Below are 21,963 nucleotides of genomic sequence, written 5' to 3'. Positions count from 1 at the left end.
CATTAACCCGGTTGGTGTTAACCTTGGAATAATAAAAAGTTGAACCTAATCTCCATATTGATGGTGAGTTGGAGTCTTATGTAAGTTCGATAGTTGAGTTTTCCGTTCATGGTCATGGGCTTTACCCTCCGAGTAGGTCAACCAGCATCACTTGGAGACCCAGAGGTTGTGTAAAGGAATGGCAGTGAATAAATGGATATGAAGTCCCATTCATCAGTAGAAAATACAATAGAAGTCAATGTTCTTCAGCATAGTGGAAAGAGCCTTAGAGATGATCCCACCTTAACCAAGTGGCAATGAAAACACAGAGGAGAGCGTAGATTTGAGGGTAGTTGTATATTTTTTAACAGCTATAAGAAAAAAAAAAAGCTATATGAATTTTGTAAGGTTGACATATTTAGTAAATAAAAATATAGAATTCCCAGTTATATTTGAATTTCTGATAAGCAAAGAATAATTTTTTAGTACATGGTCCAGTGTAATATTTAGAAAATATTTATACTAAATAAAAATCGTTGTTTACATGGATTTGAAGTTTACCTGGGCATACTAATTTTTTTTTTTTTTTTTTTTTGAGACGGAGTCTCACTCTGTTTTTTTTGGGATGGAGTTCTCACTCATTCGGCACAATATCGGCTCACTGCAACCCCCGCCTCCCTGGTTCAAGTGATTCTCCTTCCTCAGCCTCCCGAGTAGCTGGGACTACAGGCGTGTGCCACTACGCCCAGCTAATTTTTGTATTTTTGGTAGAGATGGGGTTTTATCATGTTGGCCAGGATGGTCTCCATCTCCTGACCTTGTGAACCGCCCACCCCAGTCTCCCAAAGTGCTAGGATTACAGGCGTCAGCCCCTGCATCCGGTGGCACAGTAACATTGATCTGCAGTCCTAGTTGTAGGCCATGTCTGGTTTTAGGATTGTGGCAGCTACACACCTACACAATTATCTGGGTAACAGTGGAATATACTCTCCCTCTATGAACACACAGGAAATGTAATAGAAGCTGCTTTCTCTATGTTCCAAGTATTTCACTATCTGCCAGATTTTGAGGGATAGAATAAAACCCTGCCTGTAAAATCATAATGTTTTCATTTCTCCAGTGCAGTGAATATTTAGTCGTGTTGTTCACAAAATGGTATTAATGAGAAAACAGGTCAGTGCATTATTTCCCTTAAGGTCCAGTTAGCACTTAAAAGAATCATGACATTTTACAGCTTGGAGGGATCAAACCATAATTCTATGAAACTCCCATCTTTTCAAATAAAGAACTGGAGTCCCCAAGCAGTTGAGAGACTTATCAAAGGTCAAATGGTAAGTGGCATTGATTCTGTGACCCACTGTACTGGGTCAAATATGAGTATTTTGTTATTTAATTTTCACCGCCAGCCTGAGAATAAGTAATGTTACGGTGGTGCAAAAGTAATTGCGCTTTCAGGCTGTGAATTTTAAACCATTATAACTAGGCTCAAACACATCTCTATTAATCAAAATAGGGATCATTACAATCAACACACATTTTTGCCAACAATAAATAAGTGTTTATCGCTGTAGTGTAAAAATTTTTGCTTCGGAATTTGACAAACTCTTGGAAAACATTTTCTGCATCTTGCTGGTTGTGGAAGCATTTTTTCTGCAAAAAGTTATGGAGATGCTTGAAGGAGTGGTAGTTGGTTGGCGAGGGGTCAAGTAACTACGGCGGATGAGGCCACACTTCGTAGCCCAATTCATTCAACTTTGGAAGCATTGGTTGTGTGATGTGTGGTCAGGCATTGTCATGGAGAAGACCTGGGCCCTTTCTGTTGACCCATACCGGCTGCGGGCACTGCAGTTTTCAGTGTATCTCATCAGTTTCATGGGCATACTTCTCAGGGCATACTTCTCAGATGTAATGGTTGGCCCAGGATTCAGAAAGCTGTAGTGGATCAGACTGGCAGCAGACCACCAAACAGTGACCATGTCCTGCTTTTGGTGCAAGTTTGGCTTTGGGAAGTGCTTTGGAGCTTCTTCTCAGTCCAACCACTGAGCTGGTCATATAAAATCCAATTTTTGTCCCACGTCACAATCCGAGAGAGAAATGGTTCATTGCTGTTGCGTAGAATAAGAGAAAATGACACTTTAAAATGACGATTTTTTTGATTTTCACTCAGCTCATGAGGCACCCACTTACCGAGCTTTTTCACCTTTCCAATTTGCCTCAAATGCTGAATGACCATAAAATGGTCACCTCTGAGTTCTTCGGCAACATCTCCCATAGTTGTGAGAGAATCAGCTTTGACAACTGTTCTCAATTGGTCGTTGTCAACTTCCAGTGGCCGGCCACTACGCTCCTCATCTTCAAGGCTCTGGTCTCCTTTGCAAAACTTCTTGAACCACCACTGCACTGTATGTTCATTAGCAGTTCCTGGGCCAAATGCATTGCTGATGTTGCAAGTTGTCTTTGCTGCTTTACAACATATTTTGAGCTAGAATAAGAAAATTGCTAGAATTTGCTTTTTGTCTAATACCATTTCCATAGCCTGAAATTAACAGCAAGTAATAACTCATTAGCAAAACAACATAAAGTAAGAGATGTTCATTAAAATGATGTATAACATAACCACATTTATTTAAGATTGTAATCCAATATCAAAAGGCAAATTCCAGCAATGCAAAAATTGCAAATAATTTTACACTCACCTAATATTAACACAATTTTATAGATAAAAAAGTCTGAGAGAAGTTAACTAATTTTTATTGAAGAAGGACAGAAAACAGCAGAGCTAAGATGTGAAATGAAAATTGTCTGAATCTTCAGTGCATTCTCTCTTAATCTCTACAAAATCTCTTCCTCCCCACTCCCCCCCTTTTTGTACACACACACACTCCATGCCAACCTCTCCATGGGCATAAACAGTTCTATTGTATAATTTGTATAATATACCTGTGAAGAAGCCAAAACAAAATTTGTAGATTTCTTAACATAAATCTAGCACCAGGACAGAAATAAACAATTTGAGATGGGCTATGAGTATCACTCCCACCCAGGTAGGTCAGGGTTTCAAAACCAGAGGATAGTGCCAGGGTTGGCCTGTGAGTTCTTGAGGGGAACACTGCTATTCTCTTACGTTTTTTCAAGTCCTAACTTCTACCTCATTAGCAAAGTTTTCAATAAAGTTAAGAATTGTACTATTCCTTGCATTTTTAATAGACTTTATTTTTTAGAGCAGTTTGAGGTTCACAGGAAAACTGAACAGAGTATACAGAAGGTTCCCATATACTCCTTGACCCCACATTTGCACAACCTCTCCTACTATCAACATCCCTTACCAGAACGGTACATCAGTTGCAGCTCTTGAACCTACATTGGCAAGTCATTATCACCCAGAATCTACAGTTTACATTAGGATTCATTCTTGGTGGTATCTATTCTATGGGTTGTGTCAAATGTACAATGACATGTATCCATCATTATGCTTATTATTGCCTGCATTTAAAGTCTGCTTCTGAGTTAGCAATTGCAAGTCTAACTGAAATTTCTCTTAGAAGATAAAGCACCTTGACATGCTGTCAGAAATCTTGGGCCATAATATAGTTAATAAAGTGTTTAAGCAGGAAATGATACAATTTTATAAAAGTAACTGGTATTGGCCAACAGATGTAGCTTTGACAACCTCTACTAAATTTCCAAATATTATGTCTTAAAATTTGCTTTAGGAAAAGTATATAATATTGCAGTATTAAGTAAATATATTTAAATGTCTAAGAAATCAATTTTTATGGGAGTCCAGAGTGAGTCTAAGTTGTTTCTCTGCTAAATATTAATTTGTGTTTTAGTAAATATTATCTTGTTCACTACAGGCCTGTGAACATTTAGTACAGCAGGAAAAAAAGACCAAATTTTATACTTACCGCCAATATATAAGAATGATATTTTCACTATACTTTCTTCTCAAAAATAAAATGATTCAACTACGGAGGGTAATCTGGAGCAAAATGACCTTTATTAACCTAAACACTCTTGTGCTGGATAACTTGGGCAGAGTATGCTAGCAAGCTCATATTGGTCAGCTCACTTTTGATGTTGGAAAAGAAACACTTTCAAAGTACTGACATTAAAAAAAGTCCACGCTTTAAATTTTATCAGAACATTTATATGAAGTTTAAATTTCTTAATATTTTTCCCCCGAAAATATATTTATTGACTAATAACTAACTCCCTGGAATATTTGGAATACTCAAGAACTTTAAATGAACCTAGGCCAGGCTTTAATGTGTGTGACAAATTCTGCTGGCTCAGGAGTTTCTAAATAAACTAAAATAATATAATTATAGAATGAGAGTGCTGGTAGAATTAATAGTGTTGGCCCTATCAGTTCAATTACTAACAGATAGCCATATTCAACTAATTGAAAAGTTCTGTTGAGGATATCACCAAAGAATATTTCATATCTTTCAATTTGTCTCCACCACCACTTTTACACTCCTGTCCAAAGTTATTTCCGACCTGGTCTGCAATAGCCTCTGATCCAAGTTTCCACAGCCCATCCTGGTCCATTGCCCCTCCCTTAAATTAATCCCATCTGTGGTTGCCTGCTAGTGTAAACTTTATAAAATACATTTGGATGAATTATCTCATAGTTTCCCATTACCCTTATGATGAAGAAAAACAACAAAACAAAACAAAACAAAACAAAAAACCTTCCTCTCCCCTGGAAGCCCTGAATGATTTAGCCACTGCTAACTCTACCATGAGTTTTATACTACAACCAGCTACCTATTCACTAAACTCTACTTACACTAGTCTTCTCTCTCACCCTTTAGCTGGTCAAGACCTTCCCAGTCCCAAAGCATGTTGTTCACCTTGCTGCTTCTTTTCTTGTATTTTCTGGTTAATTTCTGCTCATCCTTCAAGTCTTACCCTACATGTCTCTTTCCCAGGGCATCCTCCTCTGACATCCCTAACACAGAGGTTAGGTAACTATGCTATAAGCTCTCACAGCAACCTGAAATTTTACTTTGTAGCACATAACCACAATTTTATTCTAACAAGTATTATTGTATTGGTGTAATGTGTTTTTTTTCCCTCTACTAAGCTCCTTGAAACCACAGGTGTCTTGTTCATTACTGACTTCACTAAAATCCCGGTTGAAAAATTAAAATCGCCTGAAGAGACTGAAAAGAATTCTAATTCCTAGACCATGCTCCAGGTCAATTAAACAAAAGTTTAAGTGCTGGCCTGAGTATCAGTACTTTTTAAAACTCCCCATTATTTTATTTTAAAGCTCTCAAAGTGATTCAAATGAAATTCAAGGTTAAGAACATCTGACTTTACACAATACTTGTCATAAAATAGATGCTTAAGAAGCATTTGTTGTAATAAAGTGTAGATTAGAAATATTGGGATGGTCCCAAGACCATTTACAGAGAAGCCAAGTTTAAATAAAGTAGAAAATCCGGAGGAACCCTCTAAATAGGTTAGACGTCTTAACCCATGGATATTTTTTAAAAAATCATTATTCATATTTGCTAAGACAACACAATCTAAGTAAAGCTATATCTGACAAGTAAGTAAAGTAAGTATAACAACAAAATGGAAGATAAGAAACTTGTTATAAATAAAAGAGTCATCTCCCAGTAGAAAAATAAATGTTTGTTTGGACTGGGGAACAGTAAGAGAGAAATTACAGAGGTGTGAGATTTGGGACCATCTGTATCCACAGAACTTAACTAACAGGACTGAGAACTGAAGCCATCTCTGTCAACATGACTTAACCACCTTTTCCAGGGAAATCTTTCTCAGAAAGATAAGACTATAAGCCAATACATAGCTTCCCTGTTTGCTTCACTAAATTCCTACAAACCAATATATCTGAACAAACAGTTTTCTCATATGGGCAAACAGTTCTCCTATGAGGACATTAGATTGCTCATGTAGGCAAACATCTCATTTGTCAAACTCACTTCAAGACTCTCATCTTGCTGGGACCACCGATTGTAAATTATTAGACTATTTACTTTGTCCTATCCTAATTAGTTTCTCACCTTGAGATGCTTGCCTTAAGCTACTTGAACCGTGACATCAAAACCCTCTAATCTTCTGCTGACTTTCCCATTTGGAAGACCCGTTAAGTTTCTTTCAAAATGAGAAACCTTTCTGAAAATCCTTTGACATTGATCAGATTTGAAAAAATATCTTCAGTGGAAACAGGCTTTGCTAATAAGAATACTATCTTTTTTCTGTCTACAACATAGACAAATTCTAAGAAAAAAGTTATGATGAGGGTTTGCATTTCACTTCTAAGCCAGGACTTTATTACATGTGCATAAGAATTTAACAAGTGGTGTGTCAAGACATGAATGTGCCTAAATGAAACCAAAAGAGCAAATCTCATCCTTAATTTGGAGAGACTTGTGCTCCATAGGAGGTAGAGGGTCCATGGTACAGACGGCCTTAAAAACAAGTGTAGTCTCTCAACCTGTGAATGTACAAGGTAGTACAGAGACTTGTTCAACCAGTCTTCTGAGTACTTTCAACTCAGAAGGTGTGTATAGAAAGCCTTGCTTAGGCACAGGTACCAGCTATATTTTTCAAGTCCTCTTATGTTGATATCACAATTGGTTAGGACCCAAAGGGAAGGCAGGGTAAATGATTAGCATCCTCTATCCTCTGGCAAAATGCTATGTATCAGGTCAATATCTGTATCTTACTAGTCAGCAAATAGATCAACAAACCAAGTTTTTATTTGGCCCAGATGATTAGAGTAAAAGCAAGACAAAAAATTAGGTTGTGGTTCCAGTTATAAAACTCTATTTCTTTTAATCACATATCTTAACAAGGACATTTTGAATTTATATTAGGCCATTATTGCATTGCTGTAAAGAAATACCTGAGACTGGGTAATATATAAGAAAAGAGATTTAATTGGTTAATGGTTCTGCAGGCTGTGCAAGAAGTGCAGTGCCATCTGCTTTTGAGGAGGTCTCAGGATGCTTCCAATCATGGCAGAAGGCGAAGAGGGAGCAGGCACATTACATAGCAAAAGCAGGAGCAAGTGAGGGGAGCGAGGTGTCACACTTTTAAACAGTCAGATCTTGCGAGAAGTCACTCAGTATGGTGAGGACAGCACCAAGGGAATGATGTTAAATCATTCATGAAAAATCTATCCCCATGATTCAACTACCTCCCACCAGGATCCATCTCCAACGTTGAGGATTGCGCTTCAACATGAAATTTGGGTGTGGCAAGTAACTAAACCATATTATTCCATCCCTGGGTCCCCCCAAATCTCATGTCCTTCTCATATTCAAAATACAATCATCCCTGCCTGATAGTCCCCACAAAGTCTTAATTCATTCCAGCATTAATTCAAAAGTCTCAAGTCCAAGACTGAAGTCTTTTCTGAGACTCATCTCCTACCTATGGGCCTGTAAAATCAAAGCAAGTTGTTTATTTCCAAGATCCAATGGAAGTATAGGCATTAGGTAAACACTGCCATTCCAAAAGGCAGGAATCAGCCAAAGGAAATGGGCTACAAGTCTCATGCAAGTTCAAAACCCAGCAGGGCAGTCATTAAATCTTAAAGCTCCAAAATGATCTCCTTTGACTCCATGTCCCATATCCAGCTGTGAAGGATAAACACCCGAGGCCTTGGGCAGCTCCACTTCTGTGGTTTTGCAGTGTTCAGGCTCCACAGCTGCTCTCACAGGTTGGGGTTGCATGCTTGTGACTTTTCCATGTGCAGGTTATAAGCTACCAGCGGCTTTACCTTTCTGGAGTGTGGAGGTTTGTGGTCCCTTTCTCACAGCTCCACTAAGAAGTGCCCTTGCAGAGACTGTGTGGGGCTCCAACCCCACATTTCCTTCCCACATGGCCCTAAAAGAGTTTCTCTGCCAGGGATCCAACTCTGCAGCACCCTTCTGCCTAGACATGCAGGCTTTTCCATACATCCTCTGAAATCTAGGCAGAGGCTCCCAAACCTCAACTCTTGCACCCACAGGCTTAAAACCACATGAAAGACACCAAGGCTTATGGCTTGCACCCTCGAGAGCTGCAGCCCAAGTTGTACCCAGGTCCCTTTAAGCTGAGACTGGAGCCAGAGTGGGCGGATGGAGAACAGTGTTCCAAGGATCCACAGGGCAATGGTATCCTGGGTATGGCCCATGAAATCATTCTTCCTTCCTAGACCTCCTGGCCTGTAATGGGAGGGGCTTCCTTGAAGGTATCTGAAATGCCTTTGAGGCCTTTTTCCTACTGTCTTGGCTCTCAGCACTTGCCTTCCTTTTAGTTATACAAATTTCTCTAGCAAATGGCTGCTCAGCACCCTGCCTAACTTCTTCTGAAAAATAGGCTTTTAATTTCTACCACATGGCCAACCTGCAGATTTTCTAAACATTTATGCTCTGCTTTCCTTTTAAACATAAATTCCAACCCTAAGCCATTTCTTTGCTCCTATATCTGAGCATAGGTTGCTAGAAGCAGGCAGCCCACATCTTGAATGCTTTACTGCTTATAAATGTCTTTCACCAGATGCCCTAACTTGTCACTCTGAGGCTCAAACCTCCACAGGTCCCTACAGTAGGGGCACAATGCAACCAAACTCTGCTAAGACACATGTGTGACCTTTGCTCCAGTTCTCAATAAATTTTGTTCACAACCATTGAACCAGTCTCTAAGAAGTTTCAAATGTTCCTTCATATTCCTGTCTTCTTCTCAGCCCTCCAAACTCTTCCAACCTCTGCCTGTTACTGAGTTCCAAAGCTGCCTCCACATTTTCGGGTACTTTTATAGGAATGCCCCACTCCTTGACACCAATTTTCTGTACTAGGCTGTTCTTGCATTGCTATAAACAAATACTTGAGACTGGATATTCTATAAGAGGCTTAATGGACTCATGCATGGTTCTGCAGGCTGTACAGAAAGCATAGCAGCATCTGCTTCTGAGGAGACCTCAGGAAGCTTCCAATTGCAGTGGAAGGCAAAGAGGGAGCAGGCATACATGACAAAAAGCAGGAGAAAGGTACAGGGTGAGGTGTCACACACTTTTAAACAGTCAGGTCTTGTGAGAAGTCACTCACTACGGCAAGGATATCATCAAGGGGATAGTGCTAAACCATTTATGAGAAACCCACCCCCATGATCCAGTCACCTCTCACAAGGCTCCACCACCAACACTGGGGATTACATTTCAACATGAGATTTTGTCTGAGCAAATATCCAAACTACACCTGAATCATAAAAAAAATGGCCCCATGAGATACTGACCAGAAATTAAAACCATGCAACTTCATCTGTATCTACTTCCTAGCCTCCATTGATATGAAGCTTCTGATTTCAAATTTTGAGAAAGAATGTTCTTGAATTTTAACTGTTATTTATTGTGTAGTTCAAAATATTTGTAGATGTAGGTCTGAGCAACAAGAAGATGTTGTTTTTATTCTTGTCTTTCTTCTGTTCTTTTCTTCCCTCATTCTTTTTTTCCTTCCTTCCACCAAGACTGTAAGAACTCTTAAGTAATGATTACCTCAACTGATTTTTTTCATTCACCGTGAGAATATCTGTACTCAAAATCATATATATTTATATGTAATTTAATTATCAAGTTGGGTTTACTTTAGGCTTCCTGTTTTTTGTTTAAGAAGATAAGTTTGTTTAAGAGTATTTCACACAGGGAAATTATGAAATTAAAATTCTTCACTAAATAAAATCAAAGTCATCTGATGAGTCTCTTGGGCCATCTGTGTTTGTCCAGAACATTTACTAAGTATCTTCTCTTTACTAGACAATGTGGCAAGAGCTGAGCACTAAGTTCTGCCATATTCACTCATTACAGCAAAGGTATTACATTTATTCCAGAGTTACAAATGGCATCATACTTCCTGCTGGTCCATGTTACCTCTAATCTTAACATAAGTACACTTTTATATTTATTATTTTAATCTCTCCAACAGTCTTAAATCTCTTTAATAATTTTTAATCTCTTTAGCAATCTCTTTAATAATCTTAAAATTACATTACCTAAAGCAATAATGAGAGTCTCTTCCAGAAAGAAAACAAAAAACAAATTTCTTTAACTTTTACCTTCTAAAATAATTTCTCTTTGATAAAGAAGTTACTTTTCTTCTTTGTTTCTTATCTATTCATAATGAAAGCTGTAGTGCATGTGCACAGGAATTCAAAAAGATGTCATAACATGTGAGAAGATGAGGTCGAAAAGATGGAAGTGTTGAAAGGCAACTTGTGTGAATGAGAGATTAGACTTTTCAGTTTTAATAGACATGGCTGATCTAAGACTGATGGGTAGAGAAATAGACATTAGCTCAATCGAAGAAAGAGCATTCTCACAATCAAAGCAATAAATAAAAGGGAATGTGATTTCTCATGAAGTCTTTGTCTCTGGAGTTATTAGGGAGAGACCAGGTAACCACTTAATGAGTACATCCAAGTGAAAGAACAGGGAAGAGAATTGATTTAAATTGTTCTTTACCAAAGTGTGAGACTTTTAGGTAGTAGTTATTAAGTAAGTGGCATCTCTTGCTTGTTACCAGGAGTGGATGTTTGAGCACTTCTGCCCACTGCATCTTGTTATCAGAGTCACCAAGGAAGCTACAACTTAGTCAAACACTGAATGGAACAACATTTTATTCATATAGGGAAGCGACAGAGCAAGATTGGCTTCAGGAGTGGGCACCAGTCCCTATGGCCAGTGGATCCTTTCTGGCAGCTAATGAAAGGCAATTAGCCAGCACTCCTCTTGTGTCACAATAGAAGACCTTGTTCCCTCCACACAGGGGACAGATATAGCAGTTGGGTTGGCCAGATGCTGCACAGTGCACATGCTGAAGCAGAACAAAGAAGTGAAAACTGAGTCTGAAATGGGAAAGACATCCCCACACAAGTCCAGCACAGGCTGTGAGAACTCTGTTTCTCTTGGTAAGGAAGTGCTCCAGGTCCAGGGCATATCCTTAGGGGAAGAGCAGGGAGTTGAAAGACTGTATGTGTGAGACTGCCTTTCCCCAAACTAGCATGTTACCTTAACTAAATAGGAGAGTTTGCCTTCACTCTTCCTAAATCCCATTAAGAGAAAGACTGAGTTCAGAACTAGTAGATCTTTAACACTTAGTAATCTTCTCTTTAACCAGGTGAAGGAAGGCCCCTAGCCTGGAATGTTTAATTGGGAACAGTCATTCAGTGGAACTTAATTACATTGTTTTGTTATATTCATATTAATTTTTATTATTACATTTTATTTATGACAAATGAGTCTGGATTTTTTTCACTTGATAGTAATACTAAATTTACTCTTTAAGTAAATGTGTAAAATGTGATTTAACTTTAAAATACAGTAGTCGTCCGTTATCTGCTGTTTCACTTTGCAGGGTTTCTGTTACCTGGGGTTCACTGTGGTCCAAAAATATTAAATGGAAAATTCCTGAAATAAACACTTCATAAGTTGAAATTGTGTGCTATTCTGAGTAGTGTGATGAAATCTCATGCTGGCCAGTGTTAGCCCACCTGGGATGTGAACCCTCCCTTTGTCCACGGTATCCACACTATAGATGCTACCCATCTCTTGGATCACAGGAAGGTTAAGTGCAGTAAAATAAGATATTTTGAGACACACAGAGAGAAAGAGAACACATTTACCTAACTTTTATTATATTGTTATAATTATTTTGTTATTATTATTGTTAATCTCTTACTGCACCTATTTTATAAATTAGACTTTATTATAAGTATGTATTTATAGAAAAAGCACAGTATCTATAGAATTCAGTACTACCTGAGTTTCAAGCATCCACTGAGGGTCTTGGAACATATCCCAGGATAAAGGGGAACTACTGTATTAAGTAAATTAGAGTATAGGTAGCAATGTTTATGTCAAAAATTATAAAGTAATATGTAAATAGGGAAGTTTGGAAAATGCTAAATGAGCTTATAAATGAAGTAACTTAATTCTGAAATATTATGGCACAAATTGCATTTCATTTTACTATTAGATAATAGTAAATAGTAGATATTAGAGAGGGTGAAAGATATTTCTCTTGGTCCCAATCCTTAAATACTGAACTTAGTGATAGGATTTTGCTGTGTCCCCACCAAAATCTCATCTTGAATTTCCATGTGTTGTGGGAGGGACCTGGTGGGAGGTAACTGAACTATGGGGGCAAGTCTTTCCCATGCTGTTTTTGTGATAATGACTAAGTCTCATGAGATATGAAAGAGGAGTTTCCCTGCACAAGCTCTCTCTCTTTGCCTGCTGCCATCCATACAGGATGTGACTTGCTTTTCCTTGCCTTCCACTGTGATTGTGAGGCTTCCCCAGACACATAAAACTGTAAGTCCAATTTAAGTCCTTTCTCCTGTATAAATTACCCCATCTCAGGTATGTCTTTATCATCAGTGTGAAAATGGAAGAATACGGCCAGGCATGGTGGCTTATGCCTGTAATCCCAGCACTCTGGGAGGCCGAGGCAGGTGGATCATGAAGTCAAGAGATCTAAACCATCCTGGCCAACATGGTGAAATCCCATCTCCACTGAAAATACAAAAATTAGCTGGATGTGGTGGCATGCGCCTGTAATCCCAGCTACTTGGGAGGCTGAGGTGGGAGAATCACTTGAACCCAGGAGGTGGAGGTTACAGTGAGCCAAGATCATGCCACTGCATTCCAGCCTGGCAAAAGAACAAGAATCTGCCAAAAAAAAAAAAAAAATGAAGAAAGAAAGAAAAGAAAACAAGAAAACAGACTAATACAGTAAACTGATGCCACTAGATTGGGGTGCTGCTGAAAACATACCCAAAAATGTGGAAGTGATTTGGAACTGGGTAACAGGCAGAGGTTGGAACAGTTTGGAGGGCTCAGAAGAAGACAGAAATATTTGGGAAAGTTTGGAACTTTCTAGAGACTCGTTGAATGGCTTTGACAAAAATGCTGATAGTGATATGAACAATAAGGTTCAGGCTAAGGTGGTCTCAGATGGAGATGAGGAGCTTTTTGGGAACTGGAGCAAAGGTGACTCTTATTATATTTTAGCAAAGACACTGGCAGCATTTTGCCACTGCCCTAGAGATTTGTGGAATTTGAACTTGAGAGAGATGATTTACACATCTGGCAGAAGAAATTTCTAAGCATCAAGGCATTCAAGAGGTGACTTGGGTGCTTTTAAAGGCATTTAGTTTTAAAAGGGAAACAGAGAATAACAGTTCAAAACATTTGCAGCCTGAGAAAGTGATAGAAGAGAAAATCCTATTTTCTGAGGAGAAATTCAAGCTGGCTACAGAAATTTGCATAAGTAAAGAGAAGCCAACTGTTAATCCCCAAGACAAAGAGGAAAATGTCTCCAGGACATGTCAGAGTTCCTCACTCATGACAGCCCCTCCCATCACAGGCATGGAGGCCTAGGAGAAAATGGTTTTGTGGGCCAGGCCCAGGGTCCCTGCGCTGTGTGCAGTCTAGGTACTTGATGCCCTGTGTACCAGCCACTCCAGCTGTGACTAAAAGGGGCCAAGGTACAGCTTGGCTGTTGCTTCAGAGGGTGGAAGCCCCAAACCCTTGCAGCTTCCATATGGTGTTGAGCCTGAGGTTTGGGAACCTCCTCCTAGATTTCAGAATATGTATGGAAACACCTGGATGTCCAGGCAGAAGTTTGATTCAGGGGCAGGGATCTTATGGAGAACCTCTACTAGGGCAGTGTGGAAGGGAAATGTGAGGTCAGAACCACTATATAGTGTCCCTCCTGGGGCATTGCCTAGTGGAGCTGTGAGAAGAAGGCCACCATCCTCCAGACCCCAGAATGGTAGATGCACTGACAGCTTGTACTGTGCTCCTGGAAAAGATGTATATACTCAACGCCAGCCTGTGAAAGCAGCCAGGAGGGAGGCTGTATCCTGCAAACCCACAGTGGGATGGAGCTGCCCAAGACCATGGGAATCCACCTCTTGCATCAGTGTGACCTGTACATGAGACACAGAGTCAAAGGAGATAATTTTGGAGCTGTAGTATTTGACTTCCCTACTGGATTTAGGACTTGCATGGGGCCTATAGCCTCTTTGTTTTGGCCAATTTCTCCCATTGGGAATGGCTGTATTTACCCAATGCCTGTACCTACATTGTATCTAAGATGTAACTAACTTGCTTTTGATTTTACAGGCTCATAGGCAGAAGGGACTTGCCTTATCTTAGATGAGACATTGGACTGTGGACTTTTGAGTTAATGCTGAAATGAGTTGAGACTCTGTGGGATTCTTGGGAAGGCATAATTGATTTTGAAATGTGAAGATAAGAGATTTGGAAGTGACCAGGGGTGGAGTGATATGGTTTGACTGTGTCCCTACCAAAACTTAATCTTGAATTCCCACGTGTTCTGGGAGGGACCTGGTGGGAGGTAATTGAATCATGGGAGCAAATCTTTCCCATGCTGTTCCTGTGATTGTGAATAAGTCTCAAGAGGTCTGATGGCTTTAAAAAGAGGAGTTCCCCTGCACAAGCTCTCTCTCTTTGCCTGCTGCCATCCATGTAGACATGACTTGCACTTCCTTGCCTTCCACCATGATTGTGAGGCTTCCCCAACCACATGGAACTCTAAGCCCAATTAAACCCTTTTCCTTGTATAAATTACCCAGTCTTGGGTATGTCTTTATCAGCAATGTGAAAATGTATTAATACACTTAGATATACACAGAACACAATTCTATTAGCAACAAAATAGTTGTGAAAAATTGTTTTTAACCTAGCTTCAAGTATACAGCCAAAATGTGCAAAATATTTATATTTTGAATGAGGGTGTGATATTTTCTACACCTGGTTCCATTTGTAGCCTTTCATTAAAAGTCACCCTCTGTGCTTATTACAGAAATAATAAGACTTAAAACTTAGTAGAAATACACCATCTGTAAATATAATCATATTAATTATATTTGACACATCAGTCAAATGATACCTTGAGGAAGTTTAAATAAGCTAGCTAAGTAAAAAAATATTGTGTAGACCCTCCATTTGTCAGAGTTCCTCAGAGAAGCAGAACCAAGTATGTGTGTGTGTGTGTGTGTGTGTGTGTGTTTGTGTGTATGTGTGTACTAAAATTTTTTTTTTAAAGAAATTGTCGAATGCCATTATGGGAGCCAGCAAATGTGAAATAGTGTGAAATTTGTAGGGCAGGCCAACAGGCTATAAACTCTGAGAATTTATATGTCACAATCTTGAAGCAGAATTCCTTCTTCTCTGGGACATCTCAGTTTTTGTTCTTAAGGTCTTCAAACAGATCAGACAAGGTACACCGTTTTACTTAAAGACAACTAATTATATATGTTAACCACATACACAGAATACCTTCACAAAAAATCTAAACTAGTGTTTGACTAAGCAACTAGGCACCACAGCCTAGCCTAGTTGACATGTAAGATTTAAGCAATATGGAGTCTAAGGATACTATTACCATTTGTTTTTTTGAAAGGGGAAGAATTTGGAGCTGGGGCAAACACTAACTTCCAACTACTCTTTTCAACTTCAGGTTTATATAACCTTGAAACAATTACCTACCACCCTTGAAAACGTGTGTACTCATCTGAAAATGAGAATATACTACTGTTTATTTTACATAGTTGATTAAAGAATACATGGAAGAATTCTTATAAAGTATGAAATAATGTGCATAGCCCTTAGTAAATGCTCAGTAATGGTGAAAATAAAGAAGATATGTGTAGACATTACTTTCAACTTGACAAGAGCTATTTTGACATCTATGCAATCAATATTACTCTGAATTGAAGAAAAATGTGTTCTGAAATTTTTTAGTATTTCTCCCATAAGCAAAAGTCTGGGTTATTAACAAAGTACTAGTCCAGTTTCTAATTTAGTAAAATATTATTTCAATCCACTACTGGAATACATTTGCTTACTGTAACATACAATATATCAACTCAGCTGTAGAATTTTAAAACTCTTGTTATTATTTGGAGTGAGTTATATTGTGAATTTTCTATTTATTTCTCTTATTTTATCTACATCTAACCTAGTTTATAATCCACTCAGGTTTGAGAGGTATTTTTTCATATTATGTATGAAATATATATGATGTATACTTTATTAAGGAAAGTTCATAATAATTTTGAATTGATATTTTCAATCTTGAAAATACCCATATATTTTGAAATCACTCAATTTTTAAAAAGAGGTTTTTTTGATAAAACCGCTAAAATAAAAAAATCATATTGGTTAAAAATTCAGGGAATATGTAACAATCCAAAAACGTTAGAGAAAGGCAAAAACTAAATTTCACCACATGACAGCTTATTAACATTTGTCTACATCATTTTAGATCTTGCTTATGCAAATAGGCAAATAGGTCTTTTTGTATATTGCAGTTCTTATGGAGAAATCAATGAAAAAATGAATGGGTGGTGGAGACAGAGTAATAAAGATAAAATAAATAAGTGATGAGAGAGAAACACAAAGAGATAATCAGATAAAAATGAGATCACTGTAAAATTATTTTGAAAGTTTCATGGTAAATTTAGTTTAATTTAAATTTAACAATTAAGACAGTGTAGAGAGGATGAAGTAATTGCTAATTGTAAATGTTTTTTACCACAAGAGAAAACATTCTTAAGGTAACCCTCTAAAGTTAATAAAGATGTTATTTAAAACAGCAAGAGGTAGTCTTCTTATTTTTACGAATACTACATGATTAATGATTGGAACTTTTCTGTTCACCAGTGAGACACATTGCTGATTTTGGCAAGAAAGATGAAAATATTGAAGATTAGACATTGAGCTGCTTACCTGTGTCTCAGGTCCATGCTTTGTCTGCCTGGCACATAAGAGGTGTTGAAAGAATTTCTTAGCATTAATCAGTGAACGAACTTCTGGAGAGTGGAGGGAGGAGACTATTGTAAGCTCTACATAGTTTTGTTAAACTGAAATTTTTACACTTCATCTGGCCTCTAGAGCTTACTTACCTTAAGGGGGATACTGTCATCATTACTTACTCACAAGATATAGTGGGCAAAAAAACTTACAATCTAGGATTTTTATCTTCTTTGTGCTATTTTATACACATTTGACCTTGGGTCAATCAACTTGTCAGGTGAAAATTTCCCCAACTTCAAAATCAGGATTACTGGGAGGACTAAATTATGTAATTGACTCTAGATCAATGTCTGGAATATAAAAATATTCAATAACTATCATTTTAAAAGACTGGTAGGGATAATATAAACAAGCATATATCTTTATTTTTTAATCTGTGAAATTCTTTAAGATAAAGTTCTATTATATCTGAAACTGTAAGCTCCACTCTCAATGGAGTTTGAATTATGAACTAGGTGAGCATCATGAATAATGCCAACTGAAATTGATTCATTTCTCTCTCCATATTGAGGATCCAAACAGTTAGGCAAAACCTTGGTATCCTACAACTAGTAAAGTAATTATGTTTAGAGTAGCTTAATACAAGGAATTCATTATTTGAACATTATGTGGAACATTTATAGACAAATTCCCTCTGGCTATACTGGCATCTTACAAATATATTGGGAAATGTCAGCAATTTGCATGTTAGAAATATCTTCTTTGATTTAGAATTTCAAATAGTTTGGTTATGAAATTATACTTCCCACATTCTGCAAAGACTTGGCATGAATGATTTTGAATATGATTTACAGATAATCTAGGCAAAGCTTATATTTTCTCATCAAATAAGCTGTGGATATGTAAACATAAGTCATATGCGAATGCAAATAGAAGGTGTCAAGAGTGCGAATGTAAATAGAAGGTGTCAAGAGATTCTGTTTTCCCTGGAAGCATGGTATCTAAGTGTCACATCTCTATACTCTAACAAACCTCCCTATAAATCCAAAGGAGTCCAGTGCTTGTTGTCACAAGAGTAGAGAGGACTAAGTAGTGCAATGGATCACAAGATAGAAGAAGGAAGAAACTGAAAGTTACTAAATAGCTAGGGTGTATCAGGGCTTGGTTCTCCACCTTCATGATCCTGAGTAATCTTCATCGAAGTGCTATAAATTCCTCTAGAATGCAGACAAGGAAAGAGAGCCATGGAAAATTAATAACTTTCCCAGAAGCAAGAAACAAGTAGTTCCTGGGCTTGAATTAGCACTGAAGTATTTTGACTCATAATCCTAATTTTGCCTGAAGTGTAAATTGTGTATATTTCATTAATGCAGAAAACTTTCATCATGCTGAATTTATTTTAAGTCTTTAAAATATTTATTATGTAGTGTAGACCCATTATATTAAAACATTTTAATTGCTTTTTTTGAAAAAATAAAATAAATTACAATCATTTAAAATTGAGACAATACATAAAAATGTTCTTCCTACTATACTGTTCTGACTCTAAAAAAAATGCTTTAAAATGTTCTTTGGCTATCTCTCATGATAAACAATGAAGAAAATAAGCAACCACGTGTATTTTACCATAGTCAATAATTTATGAAATCAGAATTCAAGTTTGAATATAGCTGATTGTAAAGTTCATTTTATGCTACTTATCTGCCCTTCCTTTTAGAGTTAAATACTGTGTATTAGCCCCATAAAACTAAGGAATGTATTCCTGTGTTCTTCTTTATTAAATTCTTCTTCATTGCATCTCCAGTACATAGTACAGTATTCGACATGCAGTTCTTGTTCAGGCAAATGTATATTAAACTGATGTAAACCATTGAAGATACGGCATCCATGAATCCCATCTGGGAATTCTCCCTCTCTCTTTCTTGCTCTCTAATTCCATTGTAGTTCTATCCCATTGCCTACCTTCCCACAAGCCCTAATTGGTTAAAAACATGGAGAACAGAAGGAGTGATATTTAGGCTGTCCCCAGAATCCAAATCCAAATGAAACAATGAGTAACAGGAAGAGGGAGCCTATCATAAAAACAGAAACTTGAACACTTGTAACGCTAGAATTGAGAATGCACCTTAGAGCAATGACTGCAGTAGGCCTTGCTAACTTTTCTTTATCTTGAAATCCAGAATGCTGGGGTTCCTCTCTAGGGAAGTAGGTCTGAAGGCTCTTGAAAGATTTTCACTGCCTCAATTAGCAGGAAAAGAGATGAGATTATCGGATGCAGTAGGCTTGAAAAGACAAATAAGCAATCCCCTTAATTTAAACTAAGCAGGGTAAACAGATTTTTAGCTGTACAAATTTGGGCTTATGGGTAGGCCGACATAATGAAAGATAGAAAGAAAGAGATAAGACAACAGTAGCTGGAAAAGACAGTCTAGAAATACATCTCTGTCAAAATAGCCTACAAACATTGAAATAATATTCTTAGGGGAGGTGATGCCTGAGACAGGATTCAAGATGATTCAGAAATGAGTAATTAAATAGCAATCAGTTTAGATGATTAGTACAGAATTAGCTGGCAAAAGGAAAATTTATGTATCACATTGTATTATTGAGAAGTTTTTCCATAATAAGTTATTGATATGGTTTGGCTCTGTGTCCCCATCAAAATCTCATGTTGAATTCTGATCCTGAGTGTTGGAGGTGAGGCCTGGTGGGAGGTGATTGGATCATGGGGGTAGTTTCTAATGGTTTAGCACTACCCCCTTAGTGCTATCTCACGAGGAAGTTGTCACAGGATCTGGTGGTTTAAAAGTGAGTAGCATTTCCCCCTTCATTCTCTCTCTTCCTCCTGCTTGATGATGTGAAAATGTGCCGGCTTCCTCTTCACCTTTCACCATGACTGTAAGTTACCTGAAGCTTCCCCCAGCCATGCTACCTGTACAGCCTGCAGAACCATGAGCTAATTAAATCTCTTTTATTTATAAGTTACCCAGTTTTAAGTAGTTCTTTATAGCAAAGTGAAAATGAAATAATACAGAAAATTAGTACTAGAGAAGTGGGGCACTGCTACAAAAATATCTGAAAATGTGAAAGCAACTTTGGAACTGGCTAATGGGCAGAAGTTGGAAGAGTTTGGAGGACTCAGAAGAAGACAGGAAGATGACAGCCAAGGTTTGGAACTTCCTAGAGACTTATTAAGTGGTTTTGACCAAAATGCAGACAGTGATGTGGACAATGAAGTTCAGGATGAGGTGGTTTCAGATGGAGATGAGGAACTTATTGGAAACTGAAGCAAAGGCCACTCTTGCTATGCTTTAGCAAAGAGACTGGCAGCATTTTTCCCCTGCCATAGAGACCTGTGGAACTTTGAACTTGAGAGAGATGATCTGGGGTATCTGGTGGAAGAAATGTCTAAGCAGCAAAATATTAAAGATGTGACCTTGCTGCTTCTAACAGCATATGCTCATATGAATGAATGAAAAGGTTACCTGAAACTGGAACTTACGTTTAAAAGGGAAGCACTGCATAAAAGTTAGAAAAATTTGCAGGCTGACCATGTGGTAGAAAAAAAAAAAATTCCATTTTCTGGGGAGAAATTCATGCAGCTGCAGAAATTTGCATAAGTAAAGAGGAGCCGAATGTTAATAGCCAAGACTATGGGAAAAAAATGCCTCTAAGGTATTTCAGACCTATGCAGCAGCCCCTCCCATGACATCAGAGATCTAAGAGGGAAAGGTCGTTTTGTAGGTTAGGCCTAGAGACCTGCTGCTCTGTGCAGCCTTGGGACATGGCACCCTGCATCCCAGTCATTCAAGCTTGAGCTGTAGCTGAAAGACACAAAAGTACAGTTTGGCCCATTTCTTTGGAGGATACAAGCCTAAGCCTTGGTGGCTTCCACATGGTGCTGGGCCTGTGGGTCCAAAGAAGGCAAGAGTTGAGGCTTGAAAGCCTCCACCTAGATTTCAGAGGATGTATGGGACTGCCTGCATGTCTAGGCAGAAGTCTGCTTCACAGGTGGAGCCCTCATGGAGAACCTCTACTAGGGCAGTGTGGAGGGAAAATGTGGGGTTGAAGCTGCCACATAGAGTCCCCACTGGGTCACTTCCTAGTGGAGCTGTGAAAAGAGGGCCACCATCCTCCACACCCCAGAATGGTAGATCCACCAACAACTTGCACTGTGTGGCTGGAAAAGCTGCACTCCATACCAGCCTATGAAAGCAGCTACAGGGGCTATACCCTGCAGGGCTACAGAAGCAGAGCAGCCCAGTGCCTTGGAAGCATGCCCCTTGCATCAGTGTGGCCAGGATGTGAAGCATGGAGTCAAAGAAGATTATTTTGGAACTTTAAGATTTAATGACTACCCTGCTAGTTTTAGGACTTGCATGGGCCCTATAGATCCTTGGTTTTGGCAGATTTCTCTCTCTTGGAATGGGTCTATTAACCTAATCCCTGTACATTACTCATATGTTGGAAGTAGCTAGCTTGTTTGCTTTATTTTATAGGCTTATAGGCAGAAGGGACTTGTCTCAGATGAGACTTTGGACTTAGACTTTTCAGTTAATGCTGGAATGAGTTAAGACTTTGGGGGACTGTTGGGAAGGCATGATTGTGTTTTGAAACATGAGAAAGGCATGCGATTTGGGAATGATACAGTTTGACTCTGTGTCCTCATTCAAGTCTCATGTTAAATTGTGATCCTGAGTGTTGGAGGTGGGGCCTGATAGGAGGTGATTGGATTATGGGGTTAGTCTCTAATGATTTAGCACCATCCCCTTAGTGCTGTCTCTTGAGTAAGCTATCATGAGATCTGGTTGTTTAAAAGTATGTAGCACTTCCCCTTCACTCTCTCTTTCTCCTATTCCACCATGTGAAGTTGTACTGGCTTTTCCTTCACCTTCCACCATGATTGTAAATTTCCTGAGGCGTCCCCCAGCCATGCTTCCTGTACAGGCTGGGGAACCATGGGCCAATTAAACCTCTTTTATTTATAAGTTACCCAGTCTCAGGTAGTTCTTTATAGCAATGTGACAGTGAAATAATACACTACTTTATTGCTCAATTATATTTCTGTTCTGGTATTTTAAAAAATTTATTTTATGCCTAAGACTTAACATAGGGTTGATAAATACTCTAAGGTCCTCCAACCAGAATTTCTCTCTCCATTATTTCTCTTTGCCCAA

General features: G+C 38.4%; 1 protein-coding gene across 2 annotated transcripts in view; it reads left to right on the top strand.

Moving 5' to 3' along the window:
- The window catches only part of LOC105508389, a 178,969-nt gene that overhangs the window by 136,010 nt on the left and 20,996 nt on the right, over positions 1 to 21,963 (top strand). Inside the window, exon 1 of one of the 2 annotated variants that reach the window (XM_011937260.1) lies at positions 10,800 to 10,908. The exons of the other annotated variant lie outside the window; for it this stretch is intronic. Coding sequence (XP_011792650.1) covers positions 10,812 to 10,908 — 97 coding nt within the window. The 5' untranslated portion in view covers positions 10,800 to 10,811. Of the gene's footprint in view, positions 1 to 10,799; positions 10,909 to 21,963 lie in introns of those variants that run through there. 2 annotated transcript variants of the gene reach the window in all.

Source organism: Colobus angolensis, unplaced genomic scaffold, assembly GCF_000951035.1.
Source record: "Colobus angolensis palliatus isolate OR3802 unplaced genomic scaffold, Cang.pa_1.0 Scaffold160, whole genome shotgun sequence".
In the NCBI taxonomy this organism is placed as follows: Eukaryota; Metazoa; Chordata; class Mammalia; order Primates; family Cercopithecidae; genus Colobus; species Colobus angolensis.
Note: the sequence above shows the minus strand (reverse complement) of the source record. Positions and strands in the feature narration are given on the sequence as shown.